The sequence below is a fragment of the Sinohyriopsis cumingii genome, unplaced genomic scaffold (genome assembly GCF_028554795.1).
Source record: "Sinohyriopsis cumingii isolate HCF-2022 unplaced genomic scaffold, ASM2855479v2 utg001711l, whole genome shotgun sequence".
Taxonomy (NCBI): Eukaryota; Metazoa; Mollusca; class Bivalvia; order Unionida; family Unionidae; genus Sinohyriopsis; species Sinohyriopsis cumingii.
This window is the reverse complement of record NW_028316038.1, coordinates 570,001-590,686: the sequence shown is the minus strand read 5'-3', so window position 1 is coordinate 590,686 and position 20,686 is coordinate 570,001. Positions and strand designations below refer to the sequence as shown.

Here is a 20,686-nt window from a genome sequence, read left to right as displayed (position 1 = left end):
CTTTCTGGTAAATATAAATACGGTTTGTTTGGCATATCCATTTGTAGTAGCATGCAGTACACAACACATGCACAGTAGCATCGTTGTTGTTGTTGTTGTTTGGGTCTAACGCTATTTCTCAAAATAGGCTGGTTATATATGACGGCCAGTATAACTGGTACATCAAGAACCCAGAAAACCGATGTAAGAACCACCAACCTACTTGATGCTATTGACAGCTTTCTCACATACCCACATTGGCCGAGCCTGAGACTCGAACCGACGCGGACAGAGGCGCAAGGGCAGCGACCTGTAAAGGCGAGCGCTTCGTACCTCTCGCCTTCAGGAGCGGTCCGATGCGTATTTTAGTATATGTTAGTCTTAAAAAATGGAATAATTAGTCATTTACTCTCACACTGCATTAGTGTCTAAATCTAACTAGGTGATGTGTGATCTCTTTTGTGAAACTGTGAACGGAGTCAGATTTAGACATAAACAAGGGTCCCGAACTCTGCTTTTAATTGTTTGCTTTGTTTGTCAAATTTGTTGCAACATTAAACATATTTCAACTTCATTTGCACGTTTAGATAATGTATACTAGTGTCATCACAGATCAAATGTGATTAACCTCAACCTGTTGAAATTTTGGTACACTAAGTTACCTAAGTTACCTATGGTTTCACACAAATCGCCTTGGTATCATATTTATATCGGCATGTATTGCAGTAATATATACAGACTTTATATTTAAATACACCATTGATTAATAGAGTTTTCTTCTTTCCATCTTAGACAAAAATACGTTCGAACCTAAAACTAATAATAGCACACAAGTCTTCGTCAAAAAAAGATCCCAAAATACATGTTGTCAACATAGGCCAAGGCCCGAATACAAATCCTCCTCAAAGACAAAGGAATCAATACAAGGCCATCTCAATGACCAAAGCTCCAATACAAGACTTTATCAAAGGCCAAGGCCCTAATGCAAGTCTTCCTCAACGGACGAGACACCAATACAAGTCCTTGTCAAGGACCTAGGCCCAAATGCAAGGATTTATCTAAGGTCGAGGTTCCAATGCAAGTCTTCCTCAAAGAACGACCAGAACAGAACATAACTTTTATTACTAAAAATAAATCTCAGACCACATAGGTGGCATATGAGAATACCACAAATGCTACAATATTGTAAGGCTACGTCGCCTACATATGGATATACAAATAACATCATATGCCAACATTTAGAATCATATCAAGACTAAATATTCGGACGTTTGTGACATCACATGGGTACATAAACGTAACATTGTTTTTGTAGAGTACATTCTCTGTCATGGAGTGTACATTAGTTGTAAAAGAGAGAGAGAGAGAGAGAGAGAGAGAGAGATGTACGCATCCATAGATAGCAGAAAGTTGTGCTTTTGTTTCCATTATTACAGTAACAAATTTGCCAAGACTTTTGGAGAATTTTGCGATTATGGTGGCCAAAAGGTTTATACCTTTCCAAAAGATGGTTTGCGATAATAGTACGGCTTTAGAAACATCCCTTTTTATTTGTGACATTTGGGACATAAACAAATAATGGTACTCGTCCCCAATGTCATTTTTATCACAATGATTACATTTTCTTTCCTCAAACGGTGCATTGTCCCAACGATCGATTGCAACACGGAGTCAGTGATTGCCACCAATGCAAGTCTTTCCCAAATGCCAAGGCTCCAATATAAAAGGAAACAAAAATCACCAAGTCTAGTACTGTCAATCAAATATTGGATCCCTTCGACGAAAGTGAAAACCTAACTGATTATGTGGTGTAAGATGTGAAATGACACCGTGATCGACAGGTCAGATTTGCCCAATTGCCTAACTGATAACGATCACTAACTGCTAGTGGGGAAAGCCTAATTGACCCATAATTCAGAACACCATGGCGACAGCAGATAATGCTTAGTTTTTGTCCGACCTTGTTGAGAGGAGCAGGTCTATACGAAGTCTTTCTGCAATTGACCGCTCAAAGTTAGTGTACAAGCCTTTGGAACCACCTCATTCGGATTTTGCAATTTATAGAACACACTCTTTCAAAGAGTGACCTTGGTAGAAATAAGGATGACTTCAAATGTCGTGCTTTATAGTTTTATTATTATTTGTAATCTTGTTGCTTTTTGTTGTTATTATTATTGCTATTATTGTTATTGTTTTTGTTGCTATAATTATTGTTGTAATTATTATTATTATTATTATTATTATTATTATTATTATTATTATTATTCGTACATGTGTTAAGCTAATAGATGCATTTGGTTTTAGAACTACTGTTATGTACGATTTTGTCATTCATGCCCAACCCGTTACTATTCATGCAGAGAAACTGTAATATCATTGACAGAAATATATCCTTGTTAGTTACGCCTGCCTTGAGATCGTGCCTGCCAGGTTGGGCCATGTTCCTCGTACATTAAATCCTTCTCTTCAGTGATCCAACAAAAGAGCATAATATCGTCTTTCACACTATTCCGTTTACATTGTGCGTCCTGACTACACCGTCCTCCAATGAGTCGTTTGAGCCATCACAGTCCTGTAATAAATTATTTTTCAATTCGTTCGAGGTCAAGACGTATACTGATAGCACCTGGTAATTAGAGTGACACTAAATTAACACACGTAGAACATAGCTTGACGCTAACTTCACACGCTTGACACATGGCTAAACACAACATTAGCACACGCGGTACATAACTTGACACAGAACTAACACGTTGGTACACAAGTGAATGAAGACTGCACAATAAATCAACATATTTTAAAAACAAAACGAAAGGCAATCGGATGATTTGCAATTTCGTAAAAGTAATGAATAATTTATCTTTAAAGTAAGCCATCAACTATTACAAGTACTTCCAGCTAGCAGGTAGAACATTTTCAGTGTTTCGTTTCCTATTGAATGACATTTCCGTGTGAAGCAGTCAGTTCTGGCGCTGCGTCCCTCTTCTGCTCGGATAGTTAGCCACAGTGACAGGGCCGTATAGAGTGATCACTTGCCCTGGGGTAACAAACACCCGGGCCTCTCCAAATTCTTGTTCAAACAACATTTTTCTTTCATAAAATTAAAACGTGTCGTTCGGCCCGGGATATATTCCCAGTAGCCCCCCCCCCCCCAGCCACTCTTGTCGCCCCCCCCCCCCCAGCGATATTGTAATAGCGAAGACTTAAACACATTATCAACTATAAATGTGTTCAAGGAATACGAATGCCCCACGATAGTGTCTGAACACTGGCCTAAATGTACAACTTTAACGGACAGATGGATTAAAGGAATGATATTAAGGTAACTATAAAAGGGACTATACGTTCTTGATAAGGATTACAATTTGTATCCATATCCATTGTCTAAACACTGCTGTACGGTCCTTATCAAATCACTCATCTCTCTCTCTCTCTCTCTCTCTCAAGACCTCTTCGGTGGCCTAGTGGTTAGAGTGTCCGCCTCGGATGCGGGAGGTCGCGGGTTTGAAACCCGTTCGAGTCACACCCATTCAAAATTGCAAATCATCCGATTGCCTTTCGTTTTGTTTTTAAAATATGTTGATTTATTGTGCAGTCTTCATTCAAATGGTACTAACTCGGCGCATGATTTCCCCAGTGCTGGACATCATTATATGACTGACATTTTTTTAAAACTACGTTCAATATAAAAAGCCACACAAAAAAACCGACCATTTTTAAAAAGACAATATATTCTTGTTATGAATAATTATGAATACTACTCCCGTCTTGCAAGCTTGTACTTGAAATCCAGTCCAGTTTGTTAGTGACATTCAAAATACTGAGCAAAAATCAGCGTTGTGTTTGGTCACGCGCATGAAATAATTTGGTTTATTCTGACCTTGAACCTGAGAAATATTTGATAAGCACCCTTCAAAGATGCAAAAAATTGTTTTGACAGATAAAGTGTTTAACGTATAATTTGGCTATAGCGCACACTATTTTTTAAAGAAAAATTAGAATGATTGTATGTCACAATTACGGATTTGTAATCCAACGTACACAATTAAGGGATTAAAATCTATCGATATACGGATCTTGAAAAAACATTTTAATCTTTAACGGTATCATATATGACGTAAACACGTGATAATGATTTGACACATAGACTATAGCGACTCAGCGTAGGCAACAATGTGGATTACAGAGCTGTCTCCATACATTGCCCTCAGTTGTTTTAGAATGGTGTCAAAAATGCATACACGATTTAATTTTAGATGCTCAGTGGGTCATTCACGATGCAATAAATTTCGCCAATTCGATTCAAGCTCAAGTTTTGTCTTACAATTCACTTGAGCGGCTGTGCAATTTATCTTGGTCAATTTTTTGCTTTTTTCTCTTATTTATTGTTGAGTTGTTTGTTGTCATAATGAGTATCTTGATGTTGACATTTTTCCTTGTCTTCTTTATAGTAATAGTGAGGAGACGTTTGTCACAGCTTCTCTGTTGCGAGAAAGAGTATTTCTGGTTTATTGCTTTACTAAACATTCAGTGCAGACTCGTAAATGGTAAATTTTAAGGACAATATGTTAAATGATGTTGGTTATCTAATACCTTGCGAATTATGAACATTATGTATATGTATTGCTGGTAATCCTACCATCCACACTACATCCTACATCACTTATACCGCCAACAGTGGAAGGTATGCCAATTCCTGATGAAGCCTGAATTATCATAGAGTGTATCAATGACATAGAGGGAGGTCAACCAACTCCTGATGGAAATTGAATTATCATGGAGCGTATCAGTGACACAAATGGAGGTCAACCAACTTCTGATGGAGACTGAATTATCATGGAGTGTATCAATGATAAAGATGGAGGTCAACCAACTCCTGATGGGGACTGAATTATAATGGAGTGTATCAGTAAAAAAGATGGATGTCAACCAACTTCTGATGGAGCCTGAATTAGCATGGAGTGTATCAGTGATAAAGATAGAGGTCAACCAACTTCTGACGGAGACTGCATTATCATGGAGTGTATCAATGATAAAGATGGAGGTCAACCAACTCCTGATGGAAACTGAATTATCATGGAGTGTATCAGCAACAAAGATGGATGTCAACCAACTTCTGATGGAGCCTGAATTATCATGGAGTGTATCAGTGACAAAGATGGAGGTCAACCAACTTCTGATGGAGACTGAATTATCATGGAGTGTATCAATGATAAAGATGGAGGTCAACCAGCTTCTGATGGAGACTGAATTATCATGGAGTGTATCAATGATAAAGATGGAGGTCAACCAACTTCTGATGGAGACTGAATTATCATGGAGTGTATCAATGACACAGACGGAGGTCAACCAACTCCTGAGGGAGACTGAATTATCATGGAGTGTATCAATGATAAAGATGGAGGTCAACCAACTCCTGATGGAGCCTGAATAATCATGGAATGTAAAATCGACGAAAGAAAAACATAATGTACATAATATAACATACGATGGGGTTCGAAAAGTTTGTATAAGCTGCATGGTGCAAAAAACATCTTTAGAGGTGAAATCGGGGTGGGGGTGGGGCACTTCCCCCTATATGCTGTTCGAATTCTGATATAATGTGCATATGTGCCTATTGTTTCAAATTACGTCTGATACCGTTATGTTTTGTTGGGTTCTTTTTTGTTTGTTTGTTTGTTTGTTTGTTTGTTTGTTTTATAATGATAATAAATATAGCTTTGATATTCTAAAACGTTTTATTCTACTTATCAAATAAATTTTCACAAAACAAAATCTACACAAATCAGATCTACATTTCGTTTTAAAACAATCGAGTAAACTTTGAAAACTGGTTTAAACATCAAGTTCACTACGGTAGGCTATCCCAAATACCGCATATACTCGCTTATAAGTAGAGTCCAGCTTCCAAATGGACAGACCCTGATATGCCGTCACATAACGAGCATGCAGATCTGGGTCCATGCAGTTTGAATCGAGTAATCAGTATACCAAATAACATAGACACTGCCCTGTATGCACATTATGCAACAGCAGATCTGGGTCTGTGCATTTTGCAGCTCGAAGTGACCTACACACGAGTAAAAGATGGTATACCCACTAACCATAACATTTGTTTGAAATTTCATTCACATGATTTTACATTTCTGTTGCTCAAATCTAATGAAATATGATCTTCTTTATTGAAGATTTCATTCTTAAATGATAAAGTTGACACAGCTATTGTAAATTGCTCTTGTATCCACTTAAGCACGATGGAGTATCCGCAAGTTATCTATAGAAAGCAACATTACAAATCTTTATTTATTTTCATATTGATTCATTTTGGTCTCAACGTAATCCGGTACATCTTATGCATATTTCACTGTATAATTAATATAGTCAATAAAGAGCTGAAACGTTTAATTTTTAAATTTTGTTCTTGGTCATGTGCTTGTATGTGTGCGTGAGTACGCGCTCTTGTGTGTGTGTGTGTGTTTATAGTTTTCAGTCATGTTCCCCGTATATTAAAAAAAAATGCACTGAAGCGATAAAATCCAATATATCATTACAATATTTGAGACACGTCCTGAACAACAAAGTTAAAAAGCCCATTGATTTTGGCTCGACTCGAGCCGGTCATTTCTATAACCACAGGGAACATTCCCAAATCAGCCCGGATCTGGAGTATCAGACTCGGATATCCATAGGAACCAATCAGAATGCGTCTTACCTAATACGCTAATTTTAGCACAGGATCCTGGAATTCTTGTATAAAAAGGAATTAAACTTTACACATTTTTCAATAGACATAGAGCCTTCTCTTGACATAGATTGGGAATACATTTTAAACAAACAGGGATTTAAGGTACGTGCATTTTTTAAAATAATTAAACCCTGTAATAGGCAGCATTTTAAACTTAAAAGGTATATATAGAATATTTTTAGTTTCGAAATACAATGATTTTTCACTTGACAGTTTAGTTCCTTTAGATTTTCACACTGTACAAACATCTTCAAAAGCAAAGTTTAAAGTGTGTGTGTGTGTGCGTGTCCGAGAGAGAGAGAGAGAGAGAGAGAGAGAGAGAGACAGACAGAGAGACAGAGAGAGAGAGAGAGAGAGAGTCGAATTGAATTTTGGTAACTGAAAGTACTGAACTTTACTTTTTTATACATTCGTAATAATAAATGCAATAAATTCTAAAAAGCAAGTGATCGTAATTCATTTTATCAAAATGAGATATTTAGGAGACTACGATAGCATGCAATGATTTGGTTCACTGTATCATTTATCCTGAACTTGTTAAAATAAATAGGTTACATACACAGTTTGTTGCTTCAATAGCAACACAAACAATAATAATAATAATAATAATAATAATAATAATAACAATAATAATAATGTTATAATAATAATAATTATTATTATTTTATCATTGTTATTAATTAATTAATTAATTTTAATTAATTAATTAATTAATTAATTAATTACAATAAAAAATAAACCTAAGTTTTCATATTATTCTCATTATTTATGATAGTGTTTTACACGATAGCGGATGTGCGGGTTAGAGAATGGTTGATCATGAAAGTATATACTACCCTCTCCTTTTTTGTAATGACATCAAATGCGCATCTCCATATTGCTACAAATTTTGTTGTGACAACTTTACACGTTCCTGATATTTAAACGTTTATCATCTCGATCTTGGCTTTAGGTGCTTGAAATGTGAACTTTTAAAATATTATTTTGGTTTCTCTAACACTTTAAAAGCCTTGGCTTAAGTAACCGCCGATGAAATAGTTCGCACGAACGAAGAGAAAGATTAAATAATAATTTACCTGTTTATTACACCTTTTCATATTAATTGTTTTAATTTATGAAAATTGCGTGATTTACTTTTGCTGCAGATCCGTTTTCGTTTTGTGTGGTTTAATGCCATTGTTCAACACATGACAGACTATAAATGGCGACAAGTATATTTGGGGGAGAAAGACCCCGGAAATACACAGGGAAGAACCACCGACCCATGAAAAGCTAATTGCTAACCTTTTCACACATTGACGATGTGTCTGCGGAGACCCGAACCAACGTGGACAGAGATTTGACATGAGTGGTCTGTAAAAAGGGCGAGCACCTTAGACCACTTGGCTACCAGCTTTCGCATTATACAGATGAAATAACGCTCTAGAATAAATGAAAAGTATGTTTACCCGTTATTCTGTATGACTCATTACAACGTTATCGACAAAGAGAGAGAAAGAGAGTCAATAATAGGGGCACCAAGTACATTTGAACAGAGAAATTGTTGTTGTTGGATTGGCTATAACGTGCCGAGGATCTGCCTTTTACAAGGAAACACGCCAACAAGGGGCAAATGAGATAATGGGCGGATTTAGGCTTTGGGTACCCGGAGCACTTCAGCTTTTTTTTTGACCATGGCACTTAATACGTTTACAGATACAAGATCAACGTAATCCTTAAACTGCTCTTTAAATTATAGCTACATTGGGCTAAGTATTACATCTATGTATGATGATTTAAAAAAAAAAAAAAACACATGTAATTTTATCACCAATAACCCGGTGGAACCCACCCCATCACTAGGATGGCTCCGGGCACGTGCTACCCCCTCCCCCCCCCCCTTCCTGCGCCCCAACTTAGCCAGCAATTATATAAATATGACGTATGTATACTGATAGACAAAGAAACAGAATAAATAGGAGACATGCGAGGTCAAAGGTAAATGTTACTACAGGCAGATAGATGAGGGGCCCCAGGTGACCAAGTGCTCTAAAGGCGCTCGCTCTTAGCAAACGCTGACACCTCAACTCTTAATGTGTGGGTTCGAGTCTCAGGGTCGGCCAATGTAGGTGTATGAGAAAGCTTGCCAGTAGCTTCCCGTGGTTCGGTGGCTCTTAACGGTTTTTCCTTGGTTATTCCTCCATGAGATATACTAGCCTATCATGTGTTGCAAAATGGCGTCAAACCCCAAATAACAACAAAAAGGAGATTGACAAAGTACTTAATTACACAGACTGACTTTACATCCTTTCATAGCTTGTAGTATCCACATGCACTGTTTTCTTCTATTTGTAAGTGCATTTTCCTCCTTCTTGCACAACGTTATTCCGCTGTAAATTATGAATCCGTAAAAAGCCCTTCACCCTCTCAAACACAGACACGCACACGTATGCGTGGGTTTGGACAGGCGTTAAAATGCATGGTGTATGAAACGTAGGTCCAGTTTACTTCTCTCTTCCTCTTTCGCTGGATGTAAACATTTTCCAGGTACAATATTTACATAACCGTAAACAGGTATGACAATTACTGATAATAATAGGTAACGCGGATACTCGCATTATCTCGCTATCAGAAATGAGACTTAGTTTGTATGCCTCATGAATGTGTACAATAAAACGGTACTTGAATATTAATAGCGACAAGCCATCTTATCTCTTCTATCTTATATTAATTGTCATACTTTGTGAGAAAACCTTCACATTTAGTTAAAAACATAATAAAAATTTTATTAGTATAAAATAATTTCTTTATACAGGTATTATGCTGTTAAAATAAGGAAAGGAAATTGTCTGAAAGAGAAAGAGATTGCCTTAAGAATACAGAGCGATCATCGCTTTTATGATTGGCAATATTGGCCTAATGCAATAAATATATGACAACTTTAAATTTTAAACAGCTAAATATATGAGAGACACATAACAGGGATTTAGTTATCTTTGCGTCGCACTGCTGTCAGGGAGTCACTGCAAAATTTAGCCTCCTTCCCGAAACGATCTTAACACGAGAGTCAAGACAGAATATGTTGTATGGTTTCACTGGACAGCTTACCTGATTATTTTTTACCTGACAATGACCTATTGCAGACAAATGAGAATAATTTTACACTGAAGATGCAAATCAAAACAAACTAAATGATTTTTGTAGAAAGCATACATGTGCGATTTTGACTGCGCAACGAGGTTAATTCCTTATACAGCTGGTGGCTTTTATATTCAACCAACACTGCTACCATAAACGACCAGTACTTGGTAAGGAAAATGAAAATTTAAAACGACAGGATCAAGATAATGCAGAAAAGGTGACCGCCTATACTAGGAATCGTGGAAAGTCCCGCATACTAGAGTGATTGTTGTATTACGACCGCTGCGGTGGTCTAGTGGTTAGAGAGTGCGCCTCGGATGGGGGAGGTTCTAACCACGGCCAAGTTATACCAAAGACTTACAGAAAGTGCACGAGAAGCTGCCTCGCTTTGGCGCTCAGCATTAAGAGGTTAGTGTTAGTACAGGCCTGGTGTCAGGATAATGTGACTGGGTGGGACATGATGCTACACGTCTGCGGCATGATGCCCCAGTGCTAGTCATCACTATCAACTAGCGATGTAACTGAAACATTGTTAAAGCTAATTTAAAAATCTGAAAAACACACTTATGAGCGAGATAAATAATAAATCACCGAAATGAGATATAATAACACGAGCGTGTAATTTTGTGCAAATTGTGCTTGTCATTCAAAACATCCTGTTGATTAATTTTGACATCTTTTAATCCCAAACCGTTGACAATGATGAATCAGCGGATAGCCTGATATGTAATGTCCACACATATGAACCTTGAAGCCACATCGCACATCTTAGATGAATAAATTATCATTATTTTGAATACATTAAAGTAATTTTTATTATTGAGAAATCTCCTTAATACATACTTTAATAGGCACATTATTGCAAATGGGTACACCAATCCTCAACATTCATATATGTGATTGATTTAACATGGTTTTGTTTCTTTCTTTTATTTCACTAAACATCGTTCTTCCTTATAATGTTCCAGTATTTTATTAATCCGCCTTTGAAAATAACATGAATTTAAGGAATATTGATAAAACGATGTTACTGTATATGTACCATATGTGATTTCACCACTTTTAATAACGCTCTATGAATCATTGTAATGGCATGACTGCTTTAATTAAGGATTAGATCTCATACAAGCCTATATACGATAACTGATACCAAGTAAGATTTTTCATTGGACAGCAGGTCCATGTTATAATTTTCTGTTTAAAACGTTTCATTTCTTAATGCATAGTCGTATATATATATATATATATATATATATATATATATATATATATATATATATATATATATATATATATATATATATATCCCCTCTCTCTCTCCCTTAACATAGATTACAATGGTATTTAATGAAGCAAACATGCAAACAGTAACCTGCTGTTACGCTAAACAATTCTTCAACTGGTGGTTATTTAAAACATGCCACATATAGCTGCATATAGGTCGTAATAGCAGTGCCCCTGCTCTGCCTTTGCATAGGGTACCTGCAGGTCAGGTCTTTGCATGGGTTCTTTTTAATAATGATTACTTCTTGCAACTGTATAGAGCCCGATCTGACGGCGCGTAATGCGACGGCAGACCTGGGTATGAGCAGTTTGTGCTTGGGCTCTGGGTTCGACTTATAAGCGAGTACAGACCATACTTGTGGCTTGATCGATTGCACATTGGCCGGTTTGCGTTTGTCTCATGTAATATATACAAGAAGTTCAACCTATTTGTCAAATCGAAGCAAATACGAAACGAAATATTTCTTCACCCGATTAAGGAATGGTGAAATTAATGTGCTATAATATTCTTTTCTTTAAGTTTATTTATTTGTTTAATTGCTTTTCGAGATGAAGTCAATTTGTGTGTGTCTGTGTTTGTGTGTGTGTGTGTGTGTAATTAGGATTTTTAACGTTGCTTTAACAATTGTTCAGTCATATCGCTACGATGTCTGCAGTGTGGCAGTTTATAGTGATGTCGAGCACTGGGACATCAATTTGCATACATGTAGCATGATGTCCCACTCAGTCACATTATCCTGACACGAAGCCGACCATTCCTAACACTAAACTCTTAATGCTGAGCGCCAAGCGAGGCAGCTATTAGAATCATATTTGTAATTCTTTAGTATGCCTCGGACGTGGTACGCTCTAACCACTAGTCATTTCTTGTTAATTGTATTCTAGTTACATTGATTTTGATGCATTATCCTATAAGTGTGTATTCGAAATTAGCATTTAACTGTTGACGACAAACATTAGTTCATACTAGCTTCATTCGTTGACCGCTCCGGTGGCCTAGTGATTAGAGAGTCTGTCTCAGATGCGGGAGGTCGCGGGTTCGAACCACGGCCGAGCCTTACCAAAGACTTCTAAAAGTGCTAGACATCTCTATAAACTGCCACAATGCATGCATATTAGTGATATGACTGAAACATTGTTAAAAGCTACGTTAAAAAATCCAAATCTAAATCCAGTTTCATTAGTTCTCTAATGCAACGGTTTTGATCATAAGATTAAGTACAAAACTTATTCGCTAATATTTCAGACAGCTGTAAAAATAATAATTATAATTATTTCTTTTTTTATTTTATTATTTTTTATTAAAAGAAATAATAAAATAAACAAATTAACCACAAAAATATCCACCACAAAAAAAAAAAAACAAACAACAAAACATTTCCAATGAGAAAAATGTGATCATGACAAGACTGAATTTTCAATCTGCCTGAACAATTCTTATCGACCCCACAAAATACAGCGACATAGAGGAGATATTGGTTTAGCATGCAGATTCCACCATCGTCCGCTGATGACAGAAATATGTCTACAATTGACGAGTCACACCTTGTTTCTTCTTTTCTCCTTTTCTCTCCAGCATTACGTTTGTAAATCCTCACTGTCATGGAGTAATAAAACATTAATTTCTTCTCCTAGCTTTTTTGATGACCGACATGACAGTTGGACAGCTCGACTACCTTACCTGCATACATTTACTATCTCATCCACTCGCTGATTGTCAAGGCAACTTGTGAACTTGATCGTCTTTGAGTTTTTTACATTTACCGATTTATCTATTTGGTTTATTTCCGTGACTGAGGATTATTATTGAAGCTGTACAATACTTGCAATGCAAACGGTCTATCACGACTAAGGTCCATAATATGGATTAGTACGGTATGCCAATTACAAGGGTTACCATGCTATGGACATGTATGGTATGCACAGCAAAATGGTTTCCGTTATATTAAAACATTGCTAGGCAGTTTACGAAGGTTCCAGCACAACAAGGCTGGGAAATTGTGTGAAGATGTGTTTTCAGCAGTATTCTGACTAACCTGAAGGAATTACATTATTAGGATTATGTTTCTTTCGATAAGACGAAAAGAGGTGCTGGTTTTCCAAAACGCTTTTTTTGTAAGTGATGATGATGCACTTTATATCTGGAGGTACGTGCAGTACGCCATATAAAGTTTGGTATTCAAAATAGTCGGCAACAGAAATGCGAGATGTCTTCAAGATGGGGTGAAGAAAGTTCAGGGAAAAACCTGAATGAGACACGCACAAGTGACAGGTATTTTTTAGTTTAATTTTCACTCAAGTAACATGCACTTACTATCATACGAACACGCAAATACACACCATGCACCTCTCTCTCTCTCTCTCTCTCTCTCTCTCTCTCTCTCTCAGTTTATTTTAAACATATTCATGTTATAATAATTATCGACACCACACCAGTCTTGCAAGCTTATACTCGAAAACCTCTCCATTTTAAGACTGACGTTACAAATACTGGGCAGTTAACGTCGTGCATGTTCTGCACGGCGTAATATACATGTATTAATAATAATCTGTTTATATATATCATAAATCTTAAGGATGTCACTTCCTTCTATTAAATACTGCCTTGGACACTATCCCCATTATTAGCATCGAAAATCCTATTATTAATTTATTTTGTAGCACCGGTCATTCTGGGATATTATGATCGATAAACGTGAAAATTAAATAAAAAAATTGCATTTTAGCTAGTATAGTTTCAGTCTAGAACAAGACCAAAATAAGTAACACGTATCAATGAACACAATCGTTAACAATCGTACTGGGGCTCCGTTACGGATCACTGCCATCTCACCTCTGTCTGCGTGGGTTCGAGTCTCAGGTTCGGCCTATGTGGGTATGTGAGAAAGCTTGCCAGTAACTTCTCTTGGGTCGGTGGTTCTTTTCGGGGGTTTCCCTGGTTCTTCCTCCACCATTAATACTGGCCGCCATGTATAGCCTATATTGTGCTGAAAAATGACGTTAAACCCCACAACAAACAAACAAACAAAAAATCGCACTTGAAATGCGCACCACCGGGCATTCTGGCTAAGGGACGCAACTTTTCAATGCTTAGTTATAAAGGTATCTGCAAAGCAGCGTACTTTTGTTTACATTTATACTTCAGAGCGTTGTTATATGCTCCTAATCATTTTTCTTGGGGCGAGTTAGTGTTTCCTTTATCGCCTGAAAAGATTTAAATTATGTCAGCGCGAATGACTTGTCCTTTGACTTTTCGGCGATATTTCATGAGATCCATGAAAATAACTTGTGGCATGCTTGCATCACGTATTATCTTGACGGCCATGTAAATAGGTACAGGTGTGCATGCATCATGTGTTATTTTACAAACCATGCAGATAGGTATTGATATGCTTGAATAATGTTTTATCTTGAGGACCATGCAAATAAATATTGGTATGCTTGAATCACGTTTTATCTTGAGGACCATGTAAATAAATATCGGTATGCTTGAACCATGTTTTATCTTGAAGACCATGTCAATATTTATTGGTATGCTTGAATCACGTTTTATCTTGAGGACCATGCAAATAAATATTGGTTTGCTTGAACCATGTTTTATCTTTGAGGACCATGCAATTATTTATTGGTATGCTTGAATCACGTTTTATCTTGAAGATCATTCAAACAAATATTGGTATACTTGAACCATGTTTCATCTTGAGGACCATGCAATTATTTATTTGTATGCTTGAACCATGATTTTCAGTTTCTTACCCACCAACACTTTGTTGGGTACTTAACGAATGTATGCCTTTGTTTCAAGGCGGTTCTTAAGTACGCAATTAATCTAAAAGATAAGACTGATCATTAAGGATCAACGTTGAGCTGTTATATTTCCGATTTTAAAAAATACAACCCGAGCTAAAGTTAGTCTTTTATCTACTCCCACCCACCCCGCAACTCCGTAAGTTGCAGCATGCTTATACTTTTTTGTTCTCTTTTTTTTTTTCTTTCTTTCTTTAGATTCTATTATTGATTTGCAAGTTTTCAGTAATATGGAAACACTTATCAGTTACTGTCTGATATTATCAATATATTGTAAATACAATGTGTTACTGTAAAACAGCGTTTCCACTAGTATGCCTTCATTATTCACATCCGCCATATTATAACAATATTGATAATTAGGCGAGAGGTGGAAGTAAGCTCATGGTTGTACTTTATCATCCATATCTCTTCTTCAATTTGATGTACATTCTACGATGGCATATTTGGTAAATAAATATTGTTGAAACCGCTAAGTATTTGAGGTAGAGTCATTAACTGCCAGTATCGAAACTAACGAAAGACATGTCAAATTGCAGGGCGATTGTAAATTTAAAACATAATCAAGACAAAATACGGAGTGATATCAAGCGCGACATTTAGCCATCCTTTATTCGGTGCTTTTTAACAGCGCATTTTATATTTTCTGGTTGGAAAAGTGACAAATCTGGAATTATGGCAGTAGCTGAAGTAAAATGATACAAAAATAGATTCAATAGCTGCGTATATTCCGTGTCGAACACGTAAACATTTGCAATCCAAAACAATACTTCGAAAAACATACATGGAACTCGCGAGATCAATTCCATGTTGTTTTTCGTGTTCTGTGATTAACGTGTATGCACTATTTTTGTTCACATCATTTTTTTCGGTGCCTGATTCCAAAAGTGAACCTCAGAAAAAGAAAATGGCAGCATGGCCAACAACGACAACAACATTGATCATTTGATTTGCTATCGTTATAGTTATTGTCATCGTCATTGTTCTAATCGCTATCATTATCACCATCATCAACACTACTGCCACAAACACCTTGTGACACATCAAAACAATTGTAAGAATTCATAGATAAACACCATACCTTTGATGTTCAGACTGCAAATAGTAATATTACCTAGATACTGTGTACATGCTATGCATTTGTTTATAGCGGTTACAGACACAATACTTGGGGATGCGATACACAACGCACGTAGAGTTTAGATAAGTGAATTAAGCTATCATGTTGGTATCAACACGGATGAATGACGTAATAAATTTTGTTGGCTTAAAATTGCAATTTGAAAACGAAACTTAGGTTGCTGTAATAATTGTTCTTATGAAAGGACGGGCCTTTCTCAAAGCACTCATACATTCGTTTATTAATTCAATCATTCATTCATTCGTTCGTCCGCTCCGGTGTCCTGCTGGTTATCGTGTAGAGTACCCGCGTCGGATGCGGTATGTCATGGGTTCGAACCACGGCCGAGTCACACAAAAGACTTATACAAATGGAACTAACAGCTGCCTCGCTAGGCGCTCATCATTAAGAGGTTAGTGTTAGGACTGGTCAACCTGGTGTCAGGATAACATGTCTGGGTGCGACATGATATTACATGTCTGCGGCATGATGGCTTTTGTGCAAGACATCACTATAAACTGCCACACTGCGAACATGGTAGCGGTATGACTGAAAAATTATTAAAGCTACGTGCAAAATCCAAATCAAACACACACACTCATTCGGTGGTTCGTTCTTTAATGATTTACTTTACAGACATTCACAAAGTTTAATTTACATTCTTATTTTACATCAATTGCATTTTCAGAATTAGAATCGAATTTGTAATTTGCTACACATATACAATTAAGACACAACTGCTTAAAATATCAGAGAGAGAGAGACAGACAGACAGACAGAGACACAGAGAGAGATTTTACCACATAATGCAAAACAGTAAAAATATGCATTTCATAAACTGATAAAAGGGAGGCGTGGAGTTCCATCGTATACTCTACAACCCCTCAACCCATACAGCGGTTTTAATTAAATCACAAACAAGCGTGCGTTTCCGAAGCAGTGTCAGTTGCTCAATTATCAGTAACTTGAGGCATTATGACGTGTGAAATCGTCAAGTATTAGGTTTGATTTCCAAGCATATTCCCATCTGAAATAAGATGTAAATAACATGAATTTCGCATTTGTGGAGAAGTGAAACCATCGAAGTGTACATCGAATATAGATTTACCGCCCATCGCACAGCAGATGTTTATATATTTAAATGAAGTAGACGCCGGATGTGTTGAGCCTCAAAGAGAGTTAGTCAGGAAGGACAAATTCACTGGTTTGCAAAGTGTCAGATCGTGTATTTCTCCAAACACCCTGCATCATTTGCATTGTCGCTTCTCTCTTCCTCTCTGTGCCAGAGCTCCAATAATTAATCAATGTTGGAATATTTTCCAAACAGTTGTAGCAGTTCACTTTACTGCAATCATTGTATGTTCCTTATGGTATAAATCTATGTTAAATACATCTACCTATTGCTCTTTGTGTTCGTAGCTTTTCTTTTATATTTTTTTTTAAATTCATGGTGAATACGTCTATGCCAAAATAAGCTTGATTGCTACTGTACTTAGGTCGTCAGCAAACAACGGGATTAATGTTAAGAGAACCACAAAAGGGTCTCAATCAACACCGAATTGCGCCACTTACAAGATTGTTTCCTCGTTACTGATGTTAAAAGAACAATTGCCGCAAGCGATGAACAATCAGTCGTGGTGCGACTGAGACGGGGTGAACATGGGGCATACTGGGCAAAGGGAGATTGATGATTTCAAGTCGGGATCTGGATAGCCTCTGTTTCGCATCTTGATTCTAGGTTTGGTTTTTAAAGCTTTATTGCAAGATTCATCCTCTAAAATGGACATTTAAAAAAAATAAGTTATTATATTTTCTTCATTCATTTTAGTTTCTCAGTAGTTTCAGCAGCTATTCTAAATATAGGAACTAAAATTACCAAACCTCCCGTCGGATGTGGCAATAAATTTAATTATTTTATTTAGAAAAATTTACCTAAAGTTTGTGTTTGTAAGAAATGTAAAAACAAAGTAAATCGGCGATAATTCATGACTTAGATCCACGGATATTTTAATGTTTTTATTTCAGATTTTGTTAGCTATCTTTAACGGACGTAAATAATTTTTAAATCATACATGTTTTGAAGGATATTCTTACACTGCAGGTAAATGAGAAACGAATAATGTAGCACATACATTTTAGTAGCTATTAAAATTAATGTTGCCCAAAATGTTTTGAATTTTTTCTCACTTGTAAATAATTTATATATTTAAAGTAAATATCAAAGAAATGATAAAAAATACTTTGTACACAAATCATATATATATATATATATATATATATATATATATATATATATATATATATATATATATATATATATATATATATAAAGTTCCAATTTAATTAGTTTAATCTAAATTAATTTGCTACGTTGAATTATTTGAATATTTATAGAGTTATATCCATCCGTATGATAGGCTTATTTTTAATTACTCTTGTCTTTACGCTTATCAGGAAGCCCATTGCATGCCTAGCATCACCTGTTGGTTAATGAATTCAAATGTTCACACGCACTCTATGCAGGGCGGGTAGCTCAGTAGGACAACATACTTGCTTAGCAGTCTCATTGTCTCCTCAGTCTCTTGGCGCATGCGTAATCCATAACTTTAAGCATGAATATTCATTACTTTAGATGACTTCTGTGTTTACCTGCATTATAGAAAGAAATTACCTCAAAAAACTGTGACTTTTGGGTAAGTTTTTATTCTGCAACCGCGGTGCCATTAAAAAAAAAACAAAAAAAACCCACCATGCATCAGAAATTTAACTGTGTTTTGTAAAAAAATTGAAGGTCTTTTCTCTATTCGTGAGCTGAACATAACAGTTTCATTCAGATGAAATCCACATTTCGTAATTTCAAACACATTTTTTTACTCATGATTTTCAGGTTTAAAAAAGAGCAAAACAAAACGAAACAAGAACTCATAATCTTGTAAGTTACTTCAATGAATTTTAAGCTTCAGAATCATCTAGTTTTTACATATTATAATTAATCAATTACTTAATTAGTGTTTGTTTTCCACGCTTACTCATACAAAATGAAGACGGTTCATAAAGGCAACATAAACTATCACAGACATGCATAGACAGAAAGGCCTGAACATGAAATACCAAAATAATGTACGTTAATTTATGCGTTAATTGAGAGACATATTATTAGCTTTTTTCTTACATGTTCAATCATATAAAGTAGACAACTGACTGACAAATCTATTTGCAGTTGTAAACAATGCCGTGTCGTATTTAAAGCCGGTGACTAATGTTGTGTCCAACTTTCCACACAGTTGCAATGTACATATAAATTAATTCCACGCGCTGAGATTACTGGCTGGCAGATATGTGATCTCCTAACTTTAGCTCAGTTTACACAGGTACTTGTGAACTCATTAAAGGCACATGCTAATAATTAATCCATATGTTCACCATGACAGTAAACCTTAATTTGTTTTCAGTAAGCGCACGATAACTAAAACAAAGCTTGATATATTTCATAGCCTTAGGCTTAATTCTGGTGGTAATTTTATATATTCCTGATTTTGTGTATGTGAGAAAGCTTCTCGTGGGTCGGATGTTCTTACCCGCTCTATCACGATTTACTGTCCACCATGTATAGTCTGGCTGAAAAACAGCAACAGCAACAACAACAACAGCCACTTTAACATTTCTAACATCGTACATTAATGAAAACATCATTCTCGCCGACATTCTCGTCGTTATCATCGCATCATTCTTGGATAAATATTGGGGATTATTGTTTGCGTGTTTCTTTAGTTTTCTTAAAAATTGACTTTTGTAAGGCCGTGTAATTCATAAAGAATTGTAGAATATCAAACACACACATTTTTTTTTACTTTTTAGAGAACTGCGGCTTTACGGTACGGCAAATACTGCTACTAGAAATAACAGGAGGGGTAGGATTAGGATGTGGTTGGTGTGCGCGGATTGGTGTGTGCATGTGCGTTAATGGATCTTATTCTAATGTATGTATGTACGTATGTACGTATATTACTGAAAATGATTTTGTGGCAAATGTGTAATTCAAACATGTATGAGTAAACTAAAATTACATTTCAGCAATGTTCATTTTTTTCAGTAATGAGATATCAACAGAGAAATTGTCATTCAAAACAAAAGTTCTTTTTTTTACTGCAGTTATATTTATTTTTCTTCGTCTTTTCTGAATGGGCGATGATAACTGTGCGACTTAAAGTCAACAGTGCTTTTGCAATAGAATGTAACAGAAGTATCAGACTGCAATGTCATTTTCCAGTGTAATTAATTACACAGGTTAGTAAGATAACTGCCTAAGTGCCTACATACATACATACATACATACATACATACATACATACATGCATATGTACCTGCATACCTACATATATACATTCAGTCATGTGTGGGATTAACAGTACTCCAGAGACGTTATTACCTCTGTCATGCCAAGGACACACAGAAGCAGCCGATCAAGGTTGGTATGGGCGGGTACTGAAACCGCGTTCTTCGGATTACGAGTCTGACGCTTTGCCCTAGGGTTACCGCATCTCTATCTCTCTCTCTACACACACACACACACGCGCGCGCGCGCGCGCGCGTGTGTGTGTGTGGTAACTTGATATATGTACGTACATGCA

General features: G+C 36.3%; 1 protein-coding gene across 3 annotated transcripts in view; it reads left to right on the top strand.

Annotated features, from left to right (window-relative positions):
* The first annotated feature begins 6,700 nt into the window (after window positions 1–6,700).
* Window positions 6,701–20,686, top strand: part of LOC149771698 (dual oxidase maturation factor 1-like) — a 28,703-nt gene continuing 14,717 nt past the window's right edge. The window contains exon 1 of one of the 3 annotated variants that reach the window (XM_089948199.1): window positions 6,701–6,826. Coding sequence is in view for 1 of the 3 variants with exons in the window: in XM_089948198.1 (XP_089804324.1) it covers window positions 13,336–13,400 (65 nt within the window). In the remaining 2 variants the exon portion in view is untranslated. Of the gene's footprint in view, window positions 6,827–12,866; window positions 13,401–17,680; window positions 17,794–20,686 lie in introns of those variants that run through there. The other 2 variants (XM_089948198.1, XM_089948200.1) reach the window with 2 other exon arrangements.